The 21,609-nt window shown below is 40.4% G+C and overlaps 1 protein-coding gene across 1 annotated transcript in view; it reads left to right on the top strand.

Annotated features, from left to right (window-relative positions):
• LOC308110400 (voltage-dependent T-type calcium channel subunit alpha-1I-like) overlaps nt 1-21,609 on the top strand; it is a gene marked incomplete at its 3' end in the record, with an annotated part of 220,532 nt that overhangs the window by 58,917 nt on the left and 140,006 nt on the right. The window contains exon 4 of the mRNA XM_080464661.1: nt 13,983-14,080. Coding sequence (XP_080320787.1) covers nt 13,983-14,080 — 98 coding nt within the window. The remainder of the gene's footprint in view (nt 1-13,982; nt 14,081-21,609) is intronic.

Genomic DNA, 21,609 nt, shown 5'->3' on the forward strand with positions numbered 1-21,609 from the left:
GGGTGGTGTTTGAGAGGCTATCTGCGAGCACAGGCTGAGCTCTGCGCCTCCTCTCTCCTGGAGCAGTCAGGTCTCTCGCGTCCTTTTCTCTCCTTTCACACCCACTATCTGTCTCCAGCACCCAGCAGAGGAGGCAGGGGAGGAGGTGAAGCTCTGTTGCATGTCGAGTGCGTGAATGAGAAATACAATAAAGCTGAGGGAGAAAAGGAACATCAAATGATCGATGTCAAAGCACCGGTTCTCAACTAAAGTCATCTTTTCTCAAACCTCTTTAAGACCGACAACTAGAAATTCCTCCTCTGTCACTCGGCTGTTGCTTGTCTTGCCCGACTGTTGCTTGGTGTATTAACCATCTGCAGTTCAGTGGGCAATCTGAGCCAGATAATTGCTTTGCTGTAGTGCCTCCATTGTGACAGCAATAGAGGCTGGTTGCATAATGTGCTCCTGATGGGAAGAGTTGCACAGACTTGTGGCTGCTGAGAGATTCCCAACAGTGAAAAATGATCCTCTCGCTTCGCTTGTAATTTCTTCCTTGCCAGGAAAAGCAGTTGTTGGTTTTTAAGGGGAGGCCGGATTCCTCAAAGTATTTGGTCCCTTATGCTCAGAATTATTCAGCATCTACAATCTGCCACTTCAGATCTTCATTTGTGATTTAAAAACTTGGGTTTTGTCTGCATGGCAACACAACATTATTTAGAGAAAATGAACGTCCTATCAATGTCCCCTAAGGCATATCATTCCAAAAAAAACATGGTCAAGTCTTCTGAGTCCCAAGATCTTAATCGATATCAAAACCAACAGATTTGTTTGAAGGTATTTCATGTTAGGGAAATGATTAATCAATTAAAATTGTAATCATCCTGAAGGCTGATATACTATACACTGCGTCTACAGTATGCATAGGGCAGTTTGTCACGTCAGTGTGTCACATCAATGCTGTCCCTTCACTCCTGGCAGTTTAATTAAAATGTATTTATATAGCGCCAAATACAACACAGTCATTTCGCGAACCTTTTACAGAGAAAAATGCAACAATTCCACACGAGCGCGCTTAAGCGACTGTGGAAAAGCAAAACTCCGCTTTTATTATGAAGAGAACTTTACAGAACCAGGCTCAGGGATGGCGACTTTCTGTTATTCTGCTATAAGTTCTGCATCAAGGTTGTACCTGTTGTGAAGTAGTTCATTGCTATAATCCTGGGGTGTGTGTTGTGTTGAGTTGTGTTGTGTTGTGTTGACTCTTGAATTTAACAGCTTCTCCAAGGAAGAGCACATTTACTACACCATCATCTGGATCACATGTGGAGTTTGTTAACATGCCCCATGATGTATTAGAGTGGACCAAATAACCGCCCTCATTGTTTGTGTACTCCCCATTGCGTCCTGTGCCATGTATAGTGTGTAGATAGAAGCATTGGAGGTCAATGCAGAGGTTGTGCAGTTGTAGTTGGTTTGTGGCAGTCAGAGCCTTTGTGTATTGATTGTGTATTGGATGATAAATTAGGCTAAAGACTAAGAAAACTGGCTCCGAAAACAAACAGATTATACGTATTAAAAAATCTCAATCCCAATACAAATAGCCAATGTAGCCTTATTTCTATAGCAATATGGCTCCTGCACACCACGGCTGTGGTAAATACTTATTTTGAAGAAGAGCAAGTAGATGGACAATAATAAAGTTTTCTCCAGAGTGTCATTACTTCCCATCCATATTGGTAGCGTGTATGTGTGGTTTCAGTACAAAAACAACAGTACCCGCGAGTGGCCTTGTGTGCTAACTGCATTGTTTTCAGGCCTCTCCACCATTTCCTTGGAAATGAACATTGTTTTCAAAACGTTGCTGTGTAAATGTGAAACTTTTCCTGAAATGAAAACAGAAAAACTTGGCGTTTTCACTTGAAACATTGTCACGTAAACCTGGTCTGAGTACGGTTTTCTAGTTTCCCTCAAATGTAAGTTGAAGTCAGTTTTCCACCTTTCAAAATGACAGATTATTGGGAAACTTCCCTCTCAGTCTGGAGCAGTTCCGTCATATATTGATGGGATTGCACTTATGACTGAAGGTGCACTTCTCTTTTGTCTCGCCATCTGTTTTCCGTTGTTAACACATTGTTTCTATTAACGTTACATATGAATATGCACACTTGCTCACGTTTGCGTCCTATAAATATGCATCCCTCATATCAAACATATGTTTGTACTCTACATCCTATCTGTCTCCCCAATACATTGTGAGCTGCCAAACGTCATATGAGTATGTAGAGCAGATGGGAGACTGTAATTGATGCTGATCTGCTTTGGTTGGACTTTAAATGCACACATATCGTTGCTTCTTCAACAGAAATATATGTTGCCTACAGTTACATGTTTCTGTAATGTTTCATTATTTTTATCTAACCTTTATTCAACCAGGTGAGCCAATGGTCCTAAGCAGTTATTTTAATGAAAAAAACTTCATTCAAAGAAAAGAAAAAAACAATAAAACCTGTTTATGGTGTTATTCTTTTTTCTTCCCTACCTTGTGTTTAGTTGTGTTTCCCCCCTGCACATTTAACACGGAGAGGGTGTCCAAAAACGTTCCAAAAAGTTCCACCTTGGGAGCTGTTTTCAAATAGTTGTATTTTCAGTGGCACCAAGCACCATTGTTGAGTAAACAGACACCCAGAACGCAACTAAAGTTTTCCGTTTTCACTTGAAAACATTATCTTGTAAATGGAGCCAAAGCATTAATGATTGAAACAGGCATGCCAGAAGTTTTACAAAGCACGTACAATTTATACTACTCGTGCTTAACAACAGAAAAAATTTGATCTGTATTTTGTACATGGCACCCTCTGGTGGATGTGTTAAGTATGAGAGAAGCAAAGGAGGAAGGGAACTGCACATGAAGCAGATCAAGATGACTATTAATTGATCTTTATATTATGCTTTTTTCCATTATGTATTGTTAACCCGAGGCTTCTGTGAGGCTGATTAATGAAAACACACAATTCAATTGTAACTCCCTTCAATTCAGCTTGTGTGTGTGTGTGTGTGTGTGTGTGTGTGTGTGTGTGTGTGTGTGTGTGTGTGTGTGTGTGTGTGTGTGTGTGTGTGTGTGTGTGTGTGTGTGTGTGTGTGTGTGTGTGTGTGTGTGTGTGTGTGTGTGTGTGTGTGTGTGTCATCCATACATAATTATCACCATTGCATTAGCACTTATATTTCAGTCCTTCAAACTGATGTCTTGTCACATAGTATGATTTGTCTAAGTGGAAGATGATGCATGGGTTTGTTAAGTTAATGATCCTCAGTAGTCTTTGACACTAAGATTATAGTAAACGAAGCATGAGAGATCAGCCTGGTGTTGTAGAGCACCAACTGTCGAAACAGATGCCTTTGTATTCATGGCTGATAAAGTTGCCAAGGCATGCAATATGTCAAATCCGGAAAGGAGACATACTGTAAACGATCACATTGGTGTATGTTTTGTGGCTTTATCCTTATTACCTTCAATCAGGATAGTGCTTTTCTTCAAATGAATAGACAAAGGGTTTTTTATTTGTTTCCTCACAAAATAGTGTTGTGAGTGTTGTTTTTTACAGAACTTCTTACCACTGATAGATTAAGGCTCCATTTACACCATGTTATCATGTGAAAATGAAAAACATTGCATTTTAGATGTCTGTTTACATGACAATGGTTCTTGGAGCCACTGAATACCCAACTTTTAAAAAAAACTCCAACTCCGTCTCTGTGAAAATGGGGGGGGGGATCCAACTTTTGGTAAACGCTTCAACTCTGTCTCCATGTAAACTGAGAAAAACACAAATGTTCATGAACACCCTGAATCCTTCTCTGTTTAAATCGGGGAAAATGCAAATTCACAAAAATGCACCGCACACTTTTTGGAAAATGCCTTGGTTCCATTTTGATCTAGAAAACCCAACTCTGTCTCCATGGAGACTGGGGAAAACGCAGCTTTTTTGAAAATATGTGCACCACAGCCGTGGCAAATAGTTTTTCTGCACATGTGCGGATAGATGGACAATTACAACAATGTTTGCCTCCAGAGTGTAATGACTCTCAGTCCATATTCTCCTGGGACTTGGTAGTTTTATAGTTGAGAGGTAGTGTAATGCAATTCAACTTGTTCGTCTGTCCATACAAATTTCTGTGTACTATTACGTATTGTTCTCCGAACATGTGTTTGCGATTTTATTACAATAACAAACAGCAGCACCTACTAGTGGCCCTCCAGGATAACTTGTACAAACATGTAAATGAACATTTTTTTCACAATGTTGCCCCATATACGTGAACATTTTCTGAAACGAAAACACAAAAATGATGAGTTTTCACTCGAAACATCATGTAAACAGAACTTTAGTTTCCTGTTATTTGCTTACAGAATTAATTGACTCCCGGTGTGGTCTCGTGCTGCTGTAGAACGTCACCTTCAAGGTTCACTGTGGTAGAAAAGCTCAGATGAGCTTCTGTACGCCTTGGCTCGAACCAGTGGTTATTAGTTACTGTTGTCTTTCTATCATCTCCAACCAGACAGTCCATCTACTCTGAGTTCAAGACATTTTCACCCAGAGAACTGCTGCTCACTGAGTATTTTCTTTCTTGGACCATTCCCTATATTCTCCAGAGATGGTTTTAAGTGAAAACACAAGTCCATCAGCAGTTGTTTTTTTTTTTTTTTTTACTTTTGTAACCTTAGACCAGTTTATCTTCCATATTATTTTCCATTCTTGGTTAGATTCCAACTTCAGCAGCTCATCTTTGCCTTGTCTATATGTCAATTTGCTGTCATGTGATTGGCTGACTCGCTATTTGCAACAAGCGTTGACCATGACTGCTTAATGATGTTACCAGGGAGTTGATTTTCTCTCCAATTGAAATTTTATAATATTTGTCACACAGTCAAAGGATTACAAGTGATTTGTATCCAATCTAACAGGAGGGAAGAATATGTTCTCTACAAAGCTGGCTGTCACATTTGACAAGATATCCACATTTCTGTGAATAGTAACAAACACCAAAGATACATGTGCTCATGACTGCATGTGACCATCTGTACCCTGCTGGGGATGTAACAGTCCCTCATTAGAGCTTTGACACCACATGACACTTTCTAAAACAACAACGGAATCAACACACGCACACACACACACACACACACACACACACACACACACACGCACACACACACACGCACATGCACAGACAGAGGGAGGGATTGGATAAACTGATGCAGAGAAAAGAGCGTGTGTGAGGTGGAAAGTTAGCAGAAAAGATGCAAGACGGGGGCAGTGGGCAAAAGGTAAAGAGAGCAGGAGAGAATCACAGCTTTGGTAAATGATTGTGTGTCTGTTTGGTGCTCACGTGCCGGTGTGCACGTGCACTGCCCTCTTTCTTCTCTGACTCTTAAACCACTTCTGGGACAGAAAATCCACTGCATCCATTAATCTCATTTTAATAATTGATGCCATCTTCTCTACAAGGAGTTTAGTCTGGCCGGTTGGCACAAAATGAGACATTCAGAGCACTCTGGTAATTGCCATATTAGTTGATTCCTGCCCATTAGGCCAGCGTAGAAGCAAGGAAACGGCCTGCAATGTGCTATATCCAGTTTGTAGGCTGATGATGCTTCTTCTGAAACCATCTCTGGTGTGTAGCACCAATTAGAGAGCTGTTTATCAAGATATATTATGGCTAACACTGGCTGGCTGGCTGTTATGATTACACCTGTCAACCACCACAGCAGATAAACGGCTTGACTGCTAATCCTCACAGCCTTAATTTGGTTTATAACCTTTAACTCAGATGTAGCATGAGCTCCATTCAGTCACATGGAGGATTAGCAGTGTGTGGCACATCTAGGATGTGCATGCTCCATAAGGTATGATTAACGCTTACACATTAAAGTGGATTAATAATTAGCAATTATGAGCGTGCTAACACACCATTATACCACATTTGCATGTTAGAATTACTGTTATGGGGAGGCTAACATGTTGCTATCAATAAGCTCAAAGCACGGCTGGCCTTAAGTGCATCCCCACAGAGCAGTTTATGTGGAAATGCACTTGTATGTTGATCTTGTTTGCTTATATTTTCTCAGCAGTTGCCACAGATTTCCACGTCCCCCTTTTGTCATTCTGCTGCAAGTTCATGTGCTCAATGCAGCCAGTCCATACACCAGTAATTGTAGCATAATTAGAAGGCAACGCATTCATTTTCAAGTGAAAACACAAAACTTCCGTTGCGTTTTGGCTGTCTATTTTCACAACATCGGTGCTCAGAGCCACTGAAATTGCAACTTTTCTGAAAACGTTGCTCCTGCGCATGTGCTCTATGGCCATAGTGAATAGTTCTTCTGCACATGCCAAATAGATAACCAACGGCAACGTAATGGACTGGCTCCCAGTCCATTTCCTTATTGGACTTGGTAGTTTTATTGTTGAGAGACGCCTGCACTAGCAATCCAACTTGGTCGCCTGTTGATGATGTTTATAGCGTATTGTTCTCTGTGCACATGTGTGGTTTCATCACAAAACAAACAGTGCCAACTCTTTGCCTGGCATGCCCACTGCATTGTTTTCATCGTGTACCCCTGTGTAAAAAAGAAAATAAAATTTGTAAATAAAAGACAGAACCAGTAATTCTATTTATGTTAAAAGTGGGCAAAAATACTGGTTAAAATAGATTTAAAACGGTTTACCACTAAGTAAAAGTATATTTTGTAGAGTTTACAAGTGAAGTTTTTATGTTTTAGGTTTTTCACATAGTTCATGTTTAAAAAAACTTTTATTTCTTTGTTATCATTCAGAGATTAAGTTTGGTTGAGTTGACGCCAGCTTCTGAACAGTTGTGCTCCCAAGTGTGTTTGAAGTCACCGAAAATGTTTGTTGTGTTACGACTGGACTGGACAAACTCACAACCAATTGAAGTGTTTTCTGAAGCTAAAAAGGGGCGGGACTAGTGACACAGTCTGTTTCTGTGTGGGCTGACATCATTTACCAACATGTCTGTAAAGAAAATGCAAAGACAATGTGTTCCCTTGAAATGTTGTCGTGCAAACGGAGCCTTAGAAATCGTCCAAACTGATTGACCATCTCGTCATGAAGTACTGTTGAAGGGCAGCTTTGTTTTTATCAATTCAGTTGTTTTGGATATGAAAATAGAAATCAGAATGGATGATTTGCTGTGTATCGAGCCCACCTCTCCACACCAAAACTGATCAAACACATTAAGAAGGTGAGAAAGTCTACAATGTATTGCTTGACGAGAAAACCACCCAGCTGGTTGATAAATACTGTGTGTGTTCTGAGTTGTCGTGAAATGAAATGTTGAAGAATTTAAACTAAAAGACATACTCAGGTTTCTTTTAAACAACCCTTTAAATATTCATGTTTTTGTTCATCCTTTCATAGTTTTGAGGTTTTAAGTAATGGTAACAGTGTGATATCACATAATTGTGATACATGAGACAGTATCACAATCCTTTAACCCTGTTTATGAAACAAAGCATTTAATTAAAGAGGATGTGATTCATTATAAATTGAGCTTGAAAGACCATATCCACTGTGCTGTGACAGCTTGTGAGTAATTGGAAATACAAAAATGCAAGAAAACAATAATTAGGGATATTTTTGCCTTCGACTCAAGCAGTAGAGAATTATGAGCACAATTTGGTTTACTTGATATTCAAATGACATTTCCCAGCTAAAATTATAGTATTTGAGCACTTCCAATTATCTGACACATGGAAGTCATGAAGCAGTCGACAGTTTTGCAGGAAAACTAAGAATATAAATACCGGCAATCCCTTCCTTATCAGACATCCAGCAGAACAGAGCTCATGAAAACAATGGAAAAGTTGTTGAGATCCCAAACATATGAGAAGACCAGGCCGACCCTTTTTTTGCACATTGAAATTCATGGAAACTATCTTGAGAAACATTTGAGCTGAGTGTAGGGCTCTTAAGTATAACTATGAGACTATTTCGCAAATGAAAGTTGTCAAAATCTTTTGAACAGGTTCAGAATCTGTTGGGTGTAATGAGCAATAATCTGAGGAAGGTGGAGGTTGCATGACCGGGACATTTAACATCCATGAACCTCATCAATTCTCTATCAGAAGACCATCAAAGATATTCTACCAAAGTCCTGTTTTCCATTCAATTGTGCCAATATCTCACAGTGTATAGTCCACTTGATTCAAAAATAGCTTCTTTATTGAAGCTGTGGAATATGGAAACAAGCTATGAAGTTTAGTTTATTAGGTCTTTTCGGAAGGACAGATATTATTTGTGTCACTCTCTTATGACTATTGTTCTCATCAGCATGAAGGTGACTGAAGTCATAGCATAATAACTGGCAAAACCACTTGAATTGAATTGAATTGAAAAGAAAAAAATGTATTTACACTGTCAAACGAAGCTTCGGTACTGTTTATAGGACAACATTTTAGAGTGTAAAGATTGAAAGCTTTTGTTGTCTTTTGGGTGTCCGTGTTTCAGAGCCACTGAAGTTGCATTTCTTTGAAAATGCATAAAGGTGGAACATTTCAAAAGCACTCCATGGAAACGCTGGAAAATAAAACCTTTGGAAAGTGATCCGACTTTGTGGAAGTGGGATAAAACACAACTTTTTCGAAGAGCTGCCACAGCGCATGTGCAACAGAGTTGTAGTAAATAGTGCTTCTGCACATGGGCGAGGAGATGGACAATAACAACAGTGTTTAATGTTTCCTCCACATTCTCCTGGGACTTGATAGTTTATAGTCGAGAGTCACCGAGAATAACGATCCAACTTGGGCGTCTGTCCATACGAATGTCTGTGTCCTCCCATTGTTAATGTTCTCGGTGCCTTTGTTTGTGGTTTCATTACAAAATCGACTAATTTGATTAACTCATGGCCTGGCATGCTATAACTACATTATTTTCAGCGTTTCTGCCGATACTGTGTAAATGGACATTGTTTTCGAAACATTGCCATGTAAATGTGAAACAAAAAAACTAAAAGTATGCTTTTTCCCTTTGGTTGATAAACATGGCTATAATGTGGACTCATACCCTGTGTCTTAAGTTCTCAATATCCAGTGTTCTGGATTGGTATGATTAAACCAATTATCTACCTCTTTTATAGGAGAAGCATTTCACTTTTTTCAATCAATCAAGAACTAAACAATCATAATAACTGTCTTTGTAATCTATTTTTGTTTTAAAGCCTCCTTTCTGCATTACTTCCAACATTTTTATGTTTTCCTCTCCAAACCCGAGTGAGGAACCCCCCCAAAAAAGAAAAGGGTTGGTGAATCTGGGGGGGGGGGGGGTTTAACATTTTCCTCTCATGGGGTCACTGAGGTTTAAATGTAATCAAATCACTCTCTTCAAATATTCATGACGGTGTTAGGTTGGGGAGCAGTACTAACTCAAACACAGACAGACACTAAATTTAGTCTGACACTCGTGTGTGTGTGTGTGTGTGTGTGTGTGTGTGTGTGTGTGTGTGTGTGTGTGTGTGTGTGTGTGTGTGTGTGTGTGTGTGTGTGTGTGTGTGTGTGTGTGTGTGTGTGTGACCTTGTGAAGCTAAATTTACCTTACTTATCAGAAATTGCAACGAAATACACTTCCAGTCACCTGCCCTGTTAACACTGTGGATCACAGAGATTAGCCGCTCATGAAGTGATGCTGTACATTTGTACTCCCTCAGTCAAGTCCTCTGAAGGTGTGTTGTGGTATCAGACAACATATTTTACCTGCTCTGCGATGCAACCTGAGTGGTTTCTTTTACATTTGTGTCCCCAAGACAAAATCGTTTATTTTTCTTTAGACATAATTAGGATATTTGTAAAAAGTGCATGAAATATGAAAACTTCCAGGATCTACCTTCATTATAGGGAGCATGTGGCTTTTGAACTGTAACAAGCTCCAGTATAAGTAACCTGCAGTGAAACTCGGATTGAAAATATACGGTTAATTTTCACATGATACAATGTCAAAGGCCGGTTGCTTTTGCTGTCTTCTAAAACATTACTGGTGACAGAGCTGAATCGAAAATAAGAGCCGGCCTGATGGTGTCAAAACACATGACTTAGTCTGATTACTCGTTCCTGGATAGGACTAGATCAATTAACTTTCATTGGATTTTGGAAAATCAACAACAACATAATAAACATCATGAAGTGTCTTTCTTAACGGTGGTGTGGTAAAATATTGACACGACACTCGAATGCCAAGGCAGCATTCCCTCGATCCATTTTGAGTCAAAGTTACCCAGACCTTAACATTTTCAAATTTTTACTGCTTAAAGCTTCAAATACAAACTATTCGCTCCAGTCCAGTTCCTATAACCGCTTCATCCAAGCCCTGAAGGGTACACCCTGGATAGGCCACCAGCCCTCATCAGGTGCCATTGTAAAGATAATCAGTCTTCATCACAATGTCAGGGGAGAACAGGAGAACTTTCTGAGTGCAAAATATTTTACTTTTCTATTGTACCACTTCCCCTATTGTTGTGTATTTAGCTGAAACCCCCAAAAGATGCTGCAAGATGCTTTTTCCCGAAAGTGGATAATAAATGGACTGCGCTCGCACTACGAAAAAAATAAATAAATCAGAAACAGAAGGGATTTATATTTTACGGCTCGCTGAGTCACATCCACCAGCTTGCAGATGCTTTGAAGCATGTTCAGGGGTTCGGTCACCACGCCGAGGTTTGGTCGCTGGATTGTGACGCGTTGAACAAACGTGTTCTGTTCACGCATTTCACTCCTGACCTCGCGTGAAAAAACTGGAGTTCAAAGAATTCAGCTTTGTTGCAGGTTTAACGTTGCTTTCTCATATTGACATTCAAATCAAAGGAAGCTGAACTTCTGAAGATCAATTTGGAACATTTCTACAGCTCTGATTTCTATTTTCATATCCAAAACGATTGATAAAAAAAAGCTGCCCTCCAACGGTACTTCGTGATGAGATGGTCAATCAATTTGGAAGATTTGTAAGGCACCGTTTGCACGACTAACGTTTCAAGTGAAATGTTTTTGCTTCTTTTGTTTCAGGAAAGTTTCACAATTATATGGCAACATTTTGAAAATGGTGCCCATTTACACAGAAACTGTAGCAATGCAGAAAACAATGTGGCGTTTATGTTGGCCCACTAGTAGGTGCTGCATTTCGTTTTTGTCATGAAATCCTATCCACATGCGTGCAGAGAACAATACACTGTAAAGATTAACAAGGGCGAGTACACGGACATACATGTGGACAGATGATGAAGTTGGACTCCTAAGATGTGAGTCTCAACAATAAAACTACCAAGTCCCAGGAGAATATGGATTGGGCGTCATGACACTCTGGAGGCTAACATTGTTGTTATTGTTTATCTACTACACGGAGACGGAGCCCAGGCATTTACTGAAAGTAAAATGTTTTGCCCATTCACACATAGGCAGAGCATTAAAAGAAAAGAAAAAAATTCAATTTGCGAGCCGTTAAGTCAAAAACGAATAATTGACCAGGGCCGTTTAATCGCTTCAAAAATCAGCTGGTAGGCTCTTCAGCTCCAGTTGAAACATCCTTCTTATCACAGAGTAGGAACATATCCTGGTAGGAGTCGAATGTTTTTGTCAAATACTTGCCTCAGTTTTCTTGTACTTTCCTTTCCAACATCTTGACAACCGTCGACCCTCCTTCCCCTCTCTCAGCTTGAGAGCAGTTTTCGTCTGTTCAGCCAGGTACATGCATATTCTCTCTGCCTCCGTCTTCCTATGTTCCTGACGTTGTAATTATCTCCGACACTTGATAAAACCCTTGGGCCTCCTCTTCCACTCTCACCTCTCTCTCTCTCTCTGTCTTGCTTTATTGCCTTCATTATATTGCACTCAATCAAGCCTTGGTGTTTTACTGGCATTCGTGTTTTGATTGACCCGTCCTCATCTCATTCTCCCAGCGTCTCACATTCTCCTACCTGGTTTTTCTTCCTCAGTGTCTCCCCAAAACGGCAATAAAAATTAGACAAAAATATATTAAATCGTATGCACCGGTTTACAGTGCTACGGATGTGGTGAATAGTTCTTCTGTACATGTGTGAGTAGATTAACAGCAACAATGTTTCTTCCAGAGTGTCATGACTCCCGGTACATATTCTCCTGGGACTTGATAGTTTTAGAGTTGAGAGTGACCTGTAACAGTAATCCAACTTTGTTGTCTGTCCACACGAATGCCTCGCCATTTTTAATAGTCATAGACTATAGTTCTCTGCATGCATGTGTGAGTGGTTTCATTACAAAACCGACAAACAGCGCCAACCCATGGTCTGGCATGCTAATTACATCGTTTTCAGCGTTTCTCCTGGAGCTGTGTAAACGGACATCGCTTTAAGAATGTTGCCCCATAAACTGAAAACTTTTCTGAAATTCAAGAAAAATGAGTTTTCACTTGCAACGTTGTCGTGTAAATGGGGCCTTAGTTTCCCCTGTGTCTACATTTCATTTTACTTCAAGCTTGTCTGCTCCATCCACGTCCGATTTTTGTTCTGCTTTCATCTTGGATGGGTTTCGCGTTTCATTTCACAGTCGCACTCCATCAAACCAACAGGATGCACTTTGATGCTTTGGCTACATGTGCTAATAGGTATAGGCGGTTCCCGGTGCAGGATTTCTCCATATATTCATATACTGTATATACATAGTTTGACACCTTCTTCCTGCTGGGTCAAACTGAAGTCCTTTTCATTCTGGCTGCCGGCGCAGCACTCTGGAACTTTACCTACAAAAAGCACCATAATCACACACATTAATATTTATGTTCAGCTGCAAACTAATCGATGGCTTTCTGGTCCCCACTGTGTGCTTAGGAGACACAGGAGCAGACACTTGTTTTTTGCCAACATATTATGAGAGGCTTTCTCTGACCCCTGTTTCTTTGAATGTCTTGCATTATTAGGTACACACTCTCAGCTCATTAATTCATATTAGGTCCAGCACAGCTGGACCCCGACTGTGCGAGAGTGTGCACGGCTGTGTTTAGGCTTCTTAATGGGAACAAACTTGGGAGGAGGAGTGTATTAAACCAACTGAAGGCAGAAGTTCACGAATTTGCACCTCTCTGATGATCAAACGGGTTATAGTTGTTCCTTTTTTTCATTTGTCTTGGGGTTTGTTCTTTTTAGGAGCACTTAGCTGTTTTCCTTGTGACTTTTTGTCACATCTGGCACCAAGCTGAGAAGAGAAAGAACGAGATGAATATGTTCACTCTGGCATCTTCAACATCAGAAACATCTAGTATGTGATCAAAAATGATCTTCAATGATAATTGAGGAATTGTGTAAAACTGCCCTTACAACTCAGGATTGCAGGATGTTGGAACTAATCTGTCACTTTTTATGATAAAATCTTTTTTTTTTTTTTTTTTTAAATCAGTCTAATGCAATCATCAAATTTTACAAGATACCGTATTTTGGGTTTTCATTTGCTGTAAGCCATAATCATCAAGATTCCAAACAATCAATGCTTGGAAAACATCAAAGGGGTCATAAAAGGGTCATAAATCATGGCATGAAGGGTCAAACAGCAATAAAAAATGGAAGTATCCCATCCCCATCCCCCCAGTCTTTGCCCTTCAGGGCTATAAATCATGAATTCCTGATTGACACACAGTGTCCCCCTATTTCTTTCCCATGCAAGCACAGGGAGATCTTGAAAACTCAACACAGAAAAGCTGCCACTGCCTCACCACTCTGCCATGTGGAGCTTTACATTGTGACAAATACACTACATTAACAGAGGAAAAACCCAACATCCATTAATGCTATTGACCTCTGCATAGCGACAAACAGCTGAATAAAGTTGCCTCCATGTGCTCCTGTTCATTCAGCATATTTTGCCTCTGTGGAATCGGCTTTGTGCCACGATGCAGCCATCAGATTAACAATTCAAATAATTTGTGTTGCTAATTCCTATCGTGTGTATTTTTCTTTCTTGCCCTTTCCAGGATGGTGGAATACTCTCTGGACCTGCAGAACATCAACTTCACCGCCATCAGAACAGTGAGGGTGCTGCGGCCGCTCAAAGCAATTAACAGAGTACCAAGTAAGGTTCCAGCCCACCTCAGATGGGACTTCCCTTTCCTCCCACAGACTGTCCACACCTGATAGCTGGTCCGAGCTGTATGCTCATGACTAAATTAGACAAAACGTTGCTGCCAAGTACATTGCTCAACCCTGACACATCATCCATTAGTATTTTTTGCTGTTTATAAGAGAACTCCTCATGAAGTGAAAAAAAAAAAAAAGTCCATTCATACATCGCCATCTGCGGCTTGCATTCAGTGCCATGGAGAGGCCCCTGCCCAGGAGCGGGAAAGTGCAGAACATGACTCACCGAGCCAGAAATACCTTGTCTGTGGCCGCGCGCCAAATAGGTGGCAGCAAGCTACTTATTACTTGCTGTTACTTGCTGCTTTTAATTTGACACTCACTTGATTGCAGCAGTGATTATCTTTAATCACTGGGGCGCTCGGCCTATCCAAATGTATTTGCTTCTCAACAACATAACACAGCAGAGCACAGCCCAGCGCAGAATAAACACAACATAAATCAGAGAAGTGTAATATATCGGGGGTGGGGAGGGATGTCGCTTTATTCATATAGCACCTTTCAGCAACAAGGCTAGTCAAAGTGGTGTAAAAGTAATGAAATACCAAGATGTAGGCGATGTTTAATAACAAGCGTAAGCAAAACACTGAGCACAAAAGTATATATGTTATGTAAAACAGCCAAAAACAGGCTTTTGGCCCGTTTTACGCGACAATGGGAATGTTTTGAGAATGATGTCTGTGGTTGGTTGTTTTTGAAACCGGACACATCCGCACAGAAAATTAACACTTTAAACAGTTAAAGTTGGATTGCTATTCCAGGTGACTCTCGACCCTAAAACTACCAAGTCCCAGGAGAATATAGACTGGGAGTCATGACACTCTGGAGGCCAACATTGAAGAACTATTTCCTATGGCCATTGTGCGCATGTGCAGTAGCAGTGTTCTAGAAAAATTGCATTTTCCCCTGTGTACACAGAGACAGAGTAACAGGGTTTTCAAAAAGTTGTATTTTCCCCAGTTTACAAAGAGACAACAGTCAGAGCATTTTTAAAAAGTTCCATGTTGGGAGTTGTTTTCCAAAGAAATTGCGTTTTCTGTGGCTGTAAGCATTTTTATGTAAACAGACATCCAAAACACAATGAAACTGCATGCGCAGTTGCAGTGATTTAAAGGAGTTGAGTTTTAGAAATATCAACCACCACAGTCAAACATGTGAAGTAATGTGTAATCATGATATATAGTTGAATACTTGAACGTTGAAGGCAGTGGAAACCAGACAAGGCTTAAACCCTGATTTCGATGAACTGAGGAGCTGCTTTCTTGGTCTTTTTGTTTGGATGTATGTAAAGAAACTCCTTCCATCCTGGTTGAACTCTGTGCTCAGTAAACTATTTACCCAAGCCCCTACTGTATGTGTAGCTGCAGCAAAAAGCAAAGAAAAAAGTTCATTGAAATCCATGTAGTCTGTCCTAGTCAGCATTTGTCAACAGTGGGTACAGGTGTTCTTACTTTTACTCTTATGTATACACAAATGTATACAAGTGGACTTCTATCTATCTATCTATCTATCTATCTATCTATCTATCTCTCTCTCTCTCTCTCTCTCTCTCTCTCTCTCTCTCTCTCTCTCTCTCTCTCTATCTATCTAGTAAAAAAATATTTTCATAATCCTTCCACAAGATCTCTTGCAATATTTCAGGGATCAAGACTGTTTTTCAGAACGAGTTAAATGCTATTTTAAAGTGGTTTTTTTTACTTGTTACCCATGAACGAGCAATGTGTCTCCTCATTTGTGGGATAATGAGCTTCACATTAGGTGAGAGAAAAAGGTACGGCACGAAATTATAAACAGGGCACTGTCCCAGATTTTTTTGTAACGTGACGTGTCCTTTAGAACAGAAATTAACTGGAGGATATCTTACTGATGGGTAATTATGAATCAAACATGTGTTCATGTGATTTCCAAATCATTGCACATGTTTTTTAAAGGGAGTTCAGTGTCTATTTTCAGTTGAACACGGCTCCAGAAAATAGCTTCAGTGTTATGTCATTGTGCGATTTGTTCTGAATCTGCTGATGATGGCTCCACCTTGCCAACAGGTGCCTTGCTGGCTTTATTGGCGCTCACAACAAATGTTGAAGCATCGACAGCGAGCCGCACAGTTATTTATTCTGCAGCGAATGGGCCACTATTGTAGCGGCTGTTCCGTAAGAGCAACATAAAACTTGACTGCCAAATGCTTTTCGAACATCTCGTCATCCAGGCTGTAATTACGCTTTTTTTTTGTGTGTTTTCATGTGCTTGCCTGGTGGTTGACAGGTGCAGTTATGCTTGGGAACAATTTTCCTTTTTTTTAAATAGAATCTGAATGAAACTACACAGCTGCAAAGAAAATGTGTTTTTAAATACACAAAGTGTAAAGAAAGAAGTTATAAAAAGAAGGTGGAACACAGAGGTTATGTTTTAAAAATGAGCGGCCTCCAGAGAGTCAAGACTCCCAGTCCATAATCTCCTGGGACTTGGTAGATTTATAGTTGAGAGTTACCGTAATAGCAATACAACTTGGTCGTTTGTCTGTACGAATGTCCATGTTACTCGCCATTGTTAATGTTGATAGCGTTTGGTTCTCTGCATTCATGTGTGTGTGGTTTCATTGCAACAACAAACAATAGATATCATTTTCAAAACACTGCCATGTGAATACGATATGCAAAAACAATGCGTTTTCACTTGCATTTACATTGTTGTGTAAACAGGGCCTAAGCTTGTTTTTGCCTGAACATTTGACAACTTCGGTTTTTTTTTAAAGATTAACGGAATAAATGTAATGATGCAATACTTGTAAATAAGACAAAAGAAAATCAGAGACTATAACAGATGCCAAAAAAATCGAATGTATCGCTTACGACTGTCACTGACACATAAGGTATTTTTGTTTTGAACCAACGGCAAGTCCAAAATTTGACTGAAACTCATTAACTGTTGTCACGCCCACAAGGTGGCGCACTGTAGCCTGCCTTCTCATTGTTAGCTGGGATTAGCTCCTGTGCCCCGCGACCATAAACAGGATAAAGTGGAATCAAAGCTGGATGGATGCTGTTTTGTCTGGTCTGGTAGCTTTACATCACTGTGAAAAGGACGTAGATTTGGCTGTGAAAAAGAATCAGACGAAGGGAGGGATACGTATGTCAGAAAGAGGCAGATACCACCAACTTCTCCCAACAAAATCACACCCTGAGTGTACCAGCAAGTATTATAATATCTGAGTAGTCCCATCCTATCCGAGGAAACAAATTCCTCGTGACAGAGTGCTATTAGAATTCCAAAAATGTAATTTCATTCACAGTAAATTGGTCTAATCCTGACAAAACCTCTTCACCAAACCAAAACCCGTCACGGAAATGATGGCTGAAGTGTTTTCTGAGCTCGCCGAGCCCCGTTGCCCGGTCTCCCCCAAACACTCACTGCTTAGCCTGTGTCCTTTTTTTATGAGAATGATCAGAGCTTGTTGCTTTTGTGCTTTATGTGTCTAAATTGTGCCTGGCAGGCAATCATTTTAAGAAGCTATGAGTGCTCTTTGAGTCGGATGTGCCGGCGCTCCAACTTAATGTTGTTTTGCTTCCTTTATAATTGCTGAACCTCCCACTGCTTATAATACCATGACATAAAAAGCAAGCAATTTTAAATGTTTTTTTCTTCATATGGTGAAAAACTAATTTGGCTGGACACAAATACATTTATGTCGATGTCTATTATTAGCACTAAGCATTCATGATGCATCAGTCATTATCTTCTCCTCTTCGTAATGATCATTTGCAGTCATCTGCACCATTCAGTCGTCTAAACTCCTCCTTCTCTCTGATGTTTTTCATCATATCCTGGGCTTTTCTTTGTCTTTGCCTTCCTTCACTCTCCTCACAAGAACTTATCAGTTCATCTTGTTTTTTTTCTGGACAGTAACTTGTTCCAATGGGGGAAACAGATCACACATAAGGCCGCCTCCCTATTCTCGGGTTCAGGAACCAGAGATGTGGAGCTGATTAGCAGCCGTGACCTGACCTGACAACTCTGCCATTCACCTTGTGTTTCTGTGTGTAGCTACTCATTTACTGTAAATGTTTCGGTCAGAATGTAGTATTTAAAGAAGTAACAGTTTTCAATGCCTTTTGTGATCTCAATCCCATTTTATGTTAAAAAAGAAGAAAAGAAAAGAAAAAAGAATAAAAAAAAACAGCTAAAACCCTGAAATGTCAAAGTGTTTGACAATGCTGTCGTCGTCACTATTCTCTTCAAATAGGCCTTGCCACAAGGAAAATCCATACCAGCAATCTTTGAATTCATCTGACCACAAAAAAATGCCACCCCATGTGGATGATCAGCCAAAAACGGTGCATTTACGTGAAACGGCGTTCTCGTGTAACCACAAAACTTTCATCACATCTGGGGTCTCCTGTTAAATGACCACTGCAGAGCTACTGCAGCCATCACTTTTTCAAACTGGCTCCCAAGGTGGAACCATTCTTCACTCCCGACTCTCCCCCACAGAGACAGCTGGAGGCCACAGAGTGTTGTTAATGCGCATGTGCAACACCGCCGTGGTCAATAGTTATTCTGCTCATGCAGGAGTAACAAACTTGGCCAACTCCAGAGTGGCATGACTCCCAGTCCCACTTCTGATTTGATCATCCTTATTGGTAGTTTTATGGTTGAGATTCTATCTTAATAACATCCAGTTCATCATCTGTCCATGTGAATGTCTGGTACTCTCAGTTGTGTTAACGTTTATAGTGTATGGTTCCCTGCACACCCGCATGTGTGGTGTCCTTACAAAAACAAACAATACCACCACCTTGTATGTTAACTACACCATTTTCATTCGCCATGTAAATGGCAAACTTTTCTGAAACAAATGAGATGTTGTCACTTAGAACGTTGTCGGGTAAGCTGTGCCTTCGTCTGTCACCCACTATGCCCCCTCACCATCGGGACCAAATCTTTTATGCCTAAAGCTGACCAAACAAGCGTTCACTTCTATGATCAAAATACCTCTTGTGTCAGGTTGGGATCATAATACACAAAGACAGTCAAATATGTTCTTTTGGAAGTTAATTGAATTCTTCTTATTTCTTGACACATTCGACTTTGCTTGTTAACATTGGAGTCACTTGTCCAGCAAGACAAATGTTCAACATTACACAAAACCAAAGTTTGTTTTCAACTTTCCTTACTTCCCTAATGCGAAGTGGAGTTTATGTGCTGGATAGACTTAATTTACCCACAAATTGCTTGTTATGCACAGCGCTCCGTCAAAATACAACGTAAACAGTGACTCATTTCAGCCTAAGCAATGTTTACAGCTGTAATCTGGTGGTTCGCTGAGCAGAGGAGACTTCTCTATTCACGACAATCCTTTCTGTCATTAAAAAAGAAAATGTATTGCTTTATCTGTAATGGAGGCAGATAGAGACGTGTTTAGTTTAGAAACAAGCTACAAATGAGGCTGCACCGGAAAAAAAAACACTTGATGATAGCAATTGAAATCCCCTCGCACTGGATTGATGCACCGCTCTCTGGTTTATTCAGCGCCATTTCAATAATGAGGCAGCATTTGGGTTAGAAGGTACCAAAAAAGAACAGGGGAAAGAAAAAAAGATGAATGAAGAAGGGAAGACGGGATTATCCAGCTCCATGAAGTATAGGCAAAGATGGATGAGAGAAGAGAGGGATGATGAGAGAAGGGATGCAGGGGGACTCATATGAGCAGGTTATTATGATGATGGATCGACCCAAAGGTATAAGGGATGGAGGGAGTTACCGGATGAATAGAGATAAAAGGGGCGAAGGGCCAATCCCTAAAGTGAGGAAGATGAGAGAAGGGAGGTGATATGATTTGATCGGAAAGAACAATAATAACTAAACTATTGCAACTCACTTTTGAAATTACTCTTTGCCTTCTTGAAAACATCTCGATGGACTTTCATTCAGATGCACAGGTTCTCAGAGATTGTTCTGAATGAGGCCATTTTTCTAAGACCTTAAATCCAACATACGCAAACACATGCACACGCACCCTATATTTGAAGCCTTTATTGACTCCAAAACCTGCACTGTTATGTTTCCAAACAGTTTCATTCTTCCCACCAGTGATTGAAACAAAACTCTAAAATGAACTGGCTTTATCAAAGTAATATTGATGTGCGTTTATTATTGATATGTTGCAGTCTGATTGAAACAAACGCTGGTACAATTAGTGTGAATACTGCTATAGGCATTTGAGTGCGAAATAAACAAGCAAATGGATTTTGTTTGAGAAGAAAGATTTTAAATACAAAGGCACTCCAGTGCAAATTGATCAGAGGGAACCAGAAACCTGTAAGTAGGCCAGGGTCTTCTCAAATCAATACACATTATAATTGATGTACATTATGAAGTAGTAAGTATGTAGTACTTCACAAGTTGTCCACCTTCCATAAAAACAACTAAATAAAAACTGGCCTGAGTCCAGCTGCGGGAGCATGAAGACCAAAGAAATGCAAAGGCCATGGAGATGGATTGGACTTGTCATAAGGAGAGAGCAGGGCAGCATCACCAGCAAGGAAATGCAGACGGGGGCGACACAAGATCCCGTGGCAGACGGTGGAAGTAGAGCTCAAAACCCTCAAAAAGTCCCGGGGAACCATTCAAAAGCTGGCCCGGAAGAGACAAGATGGAGATCCTTTGTTGCTGCCCTACATGCATGAAGGCGTTCGTGGGCGTGGCATAATGAAGGTATTCCAATGGGAATGCAACGTAGCTCTACTCCTTCTGAGGCCCTGCTTAGATCAGAATGACCTGCTGGAAACGGGTTCAGTTTTCTGTTTTCGTTTCTGAAATGTTTGGTTCATCCATTAAGGTCTTGACTATTTTCACCATACACAGAGATGCCATGGGAATGCTGTCGTTTCCATGTCAGGCCACTGGTGGGTGGAGATATTTTGTGATACAACCAAGCATGCAGGCATGCAGAGAACAGTTTGATGCAAACACTCAAAATGCTCTTTTTACCTTTGTTGTCTTATTGGCCCACTCAGTACTCAATTCTATGGATGAAATTAGTCGTTATTTGTTGATCTACCCGGAGGAGAGTTTTTCGTCTCCCATTGATCTTCTGTTCAGGTGTGTTGTCCATCGCTGATTGTCTGGTGGGCCATTAGGAATGTGAAAACTTGAGAAGGATATACTTATTGGAGTCTTTGTTGTTATGGAAACGCGGGCCATATATTTTTGGCTGCTGGTGGTTTGTTTGAGTAAATGAATTTCATAAAAGTACTGAGGAATGTATGAGTTAGGATCTCATAAATAAGTTTGATAAAACATAATAATATGGCCAACAGCAGTTGTTTGCAAAGTGCAGGGCAGGCCTCCCCCTTTGGGAAAAGTAAAACATATTTGTGTGCCTTCGGACTGAGTGCAGTCGCAGGAAAACTCTGGGGGACAGGGGTATTTTCCCATGATAATTTTAGTCTTTTTGGCCTGGTTTCA

This window comes from Lipophrys pholis (genome assembly GCF_963383615.2).
Source record: "Lipophrys pholis genome assembly, chromosome: 5".
Classification (NCBI taxonomy): domain Eukaryota; kingdom Metazoa; phylum Chordata; class Actinopteri; order Blenniiformes; family Blenniidae; genus Lipophrys; species Lipophrys pholis.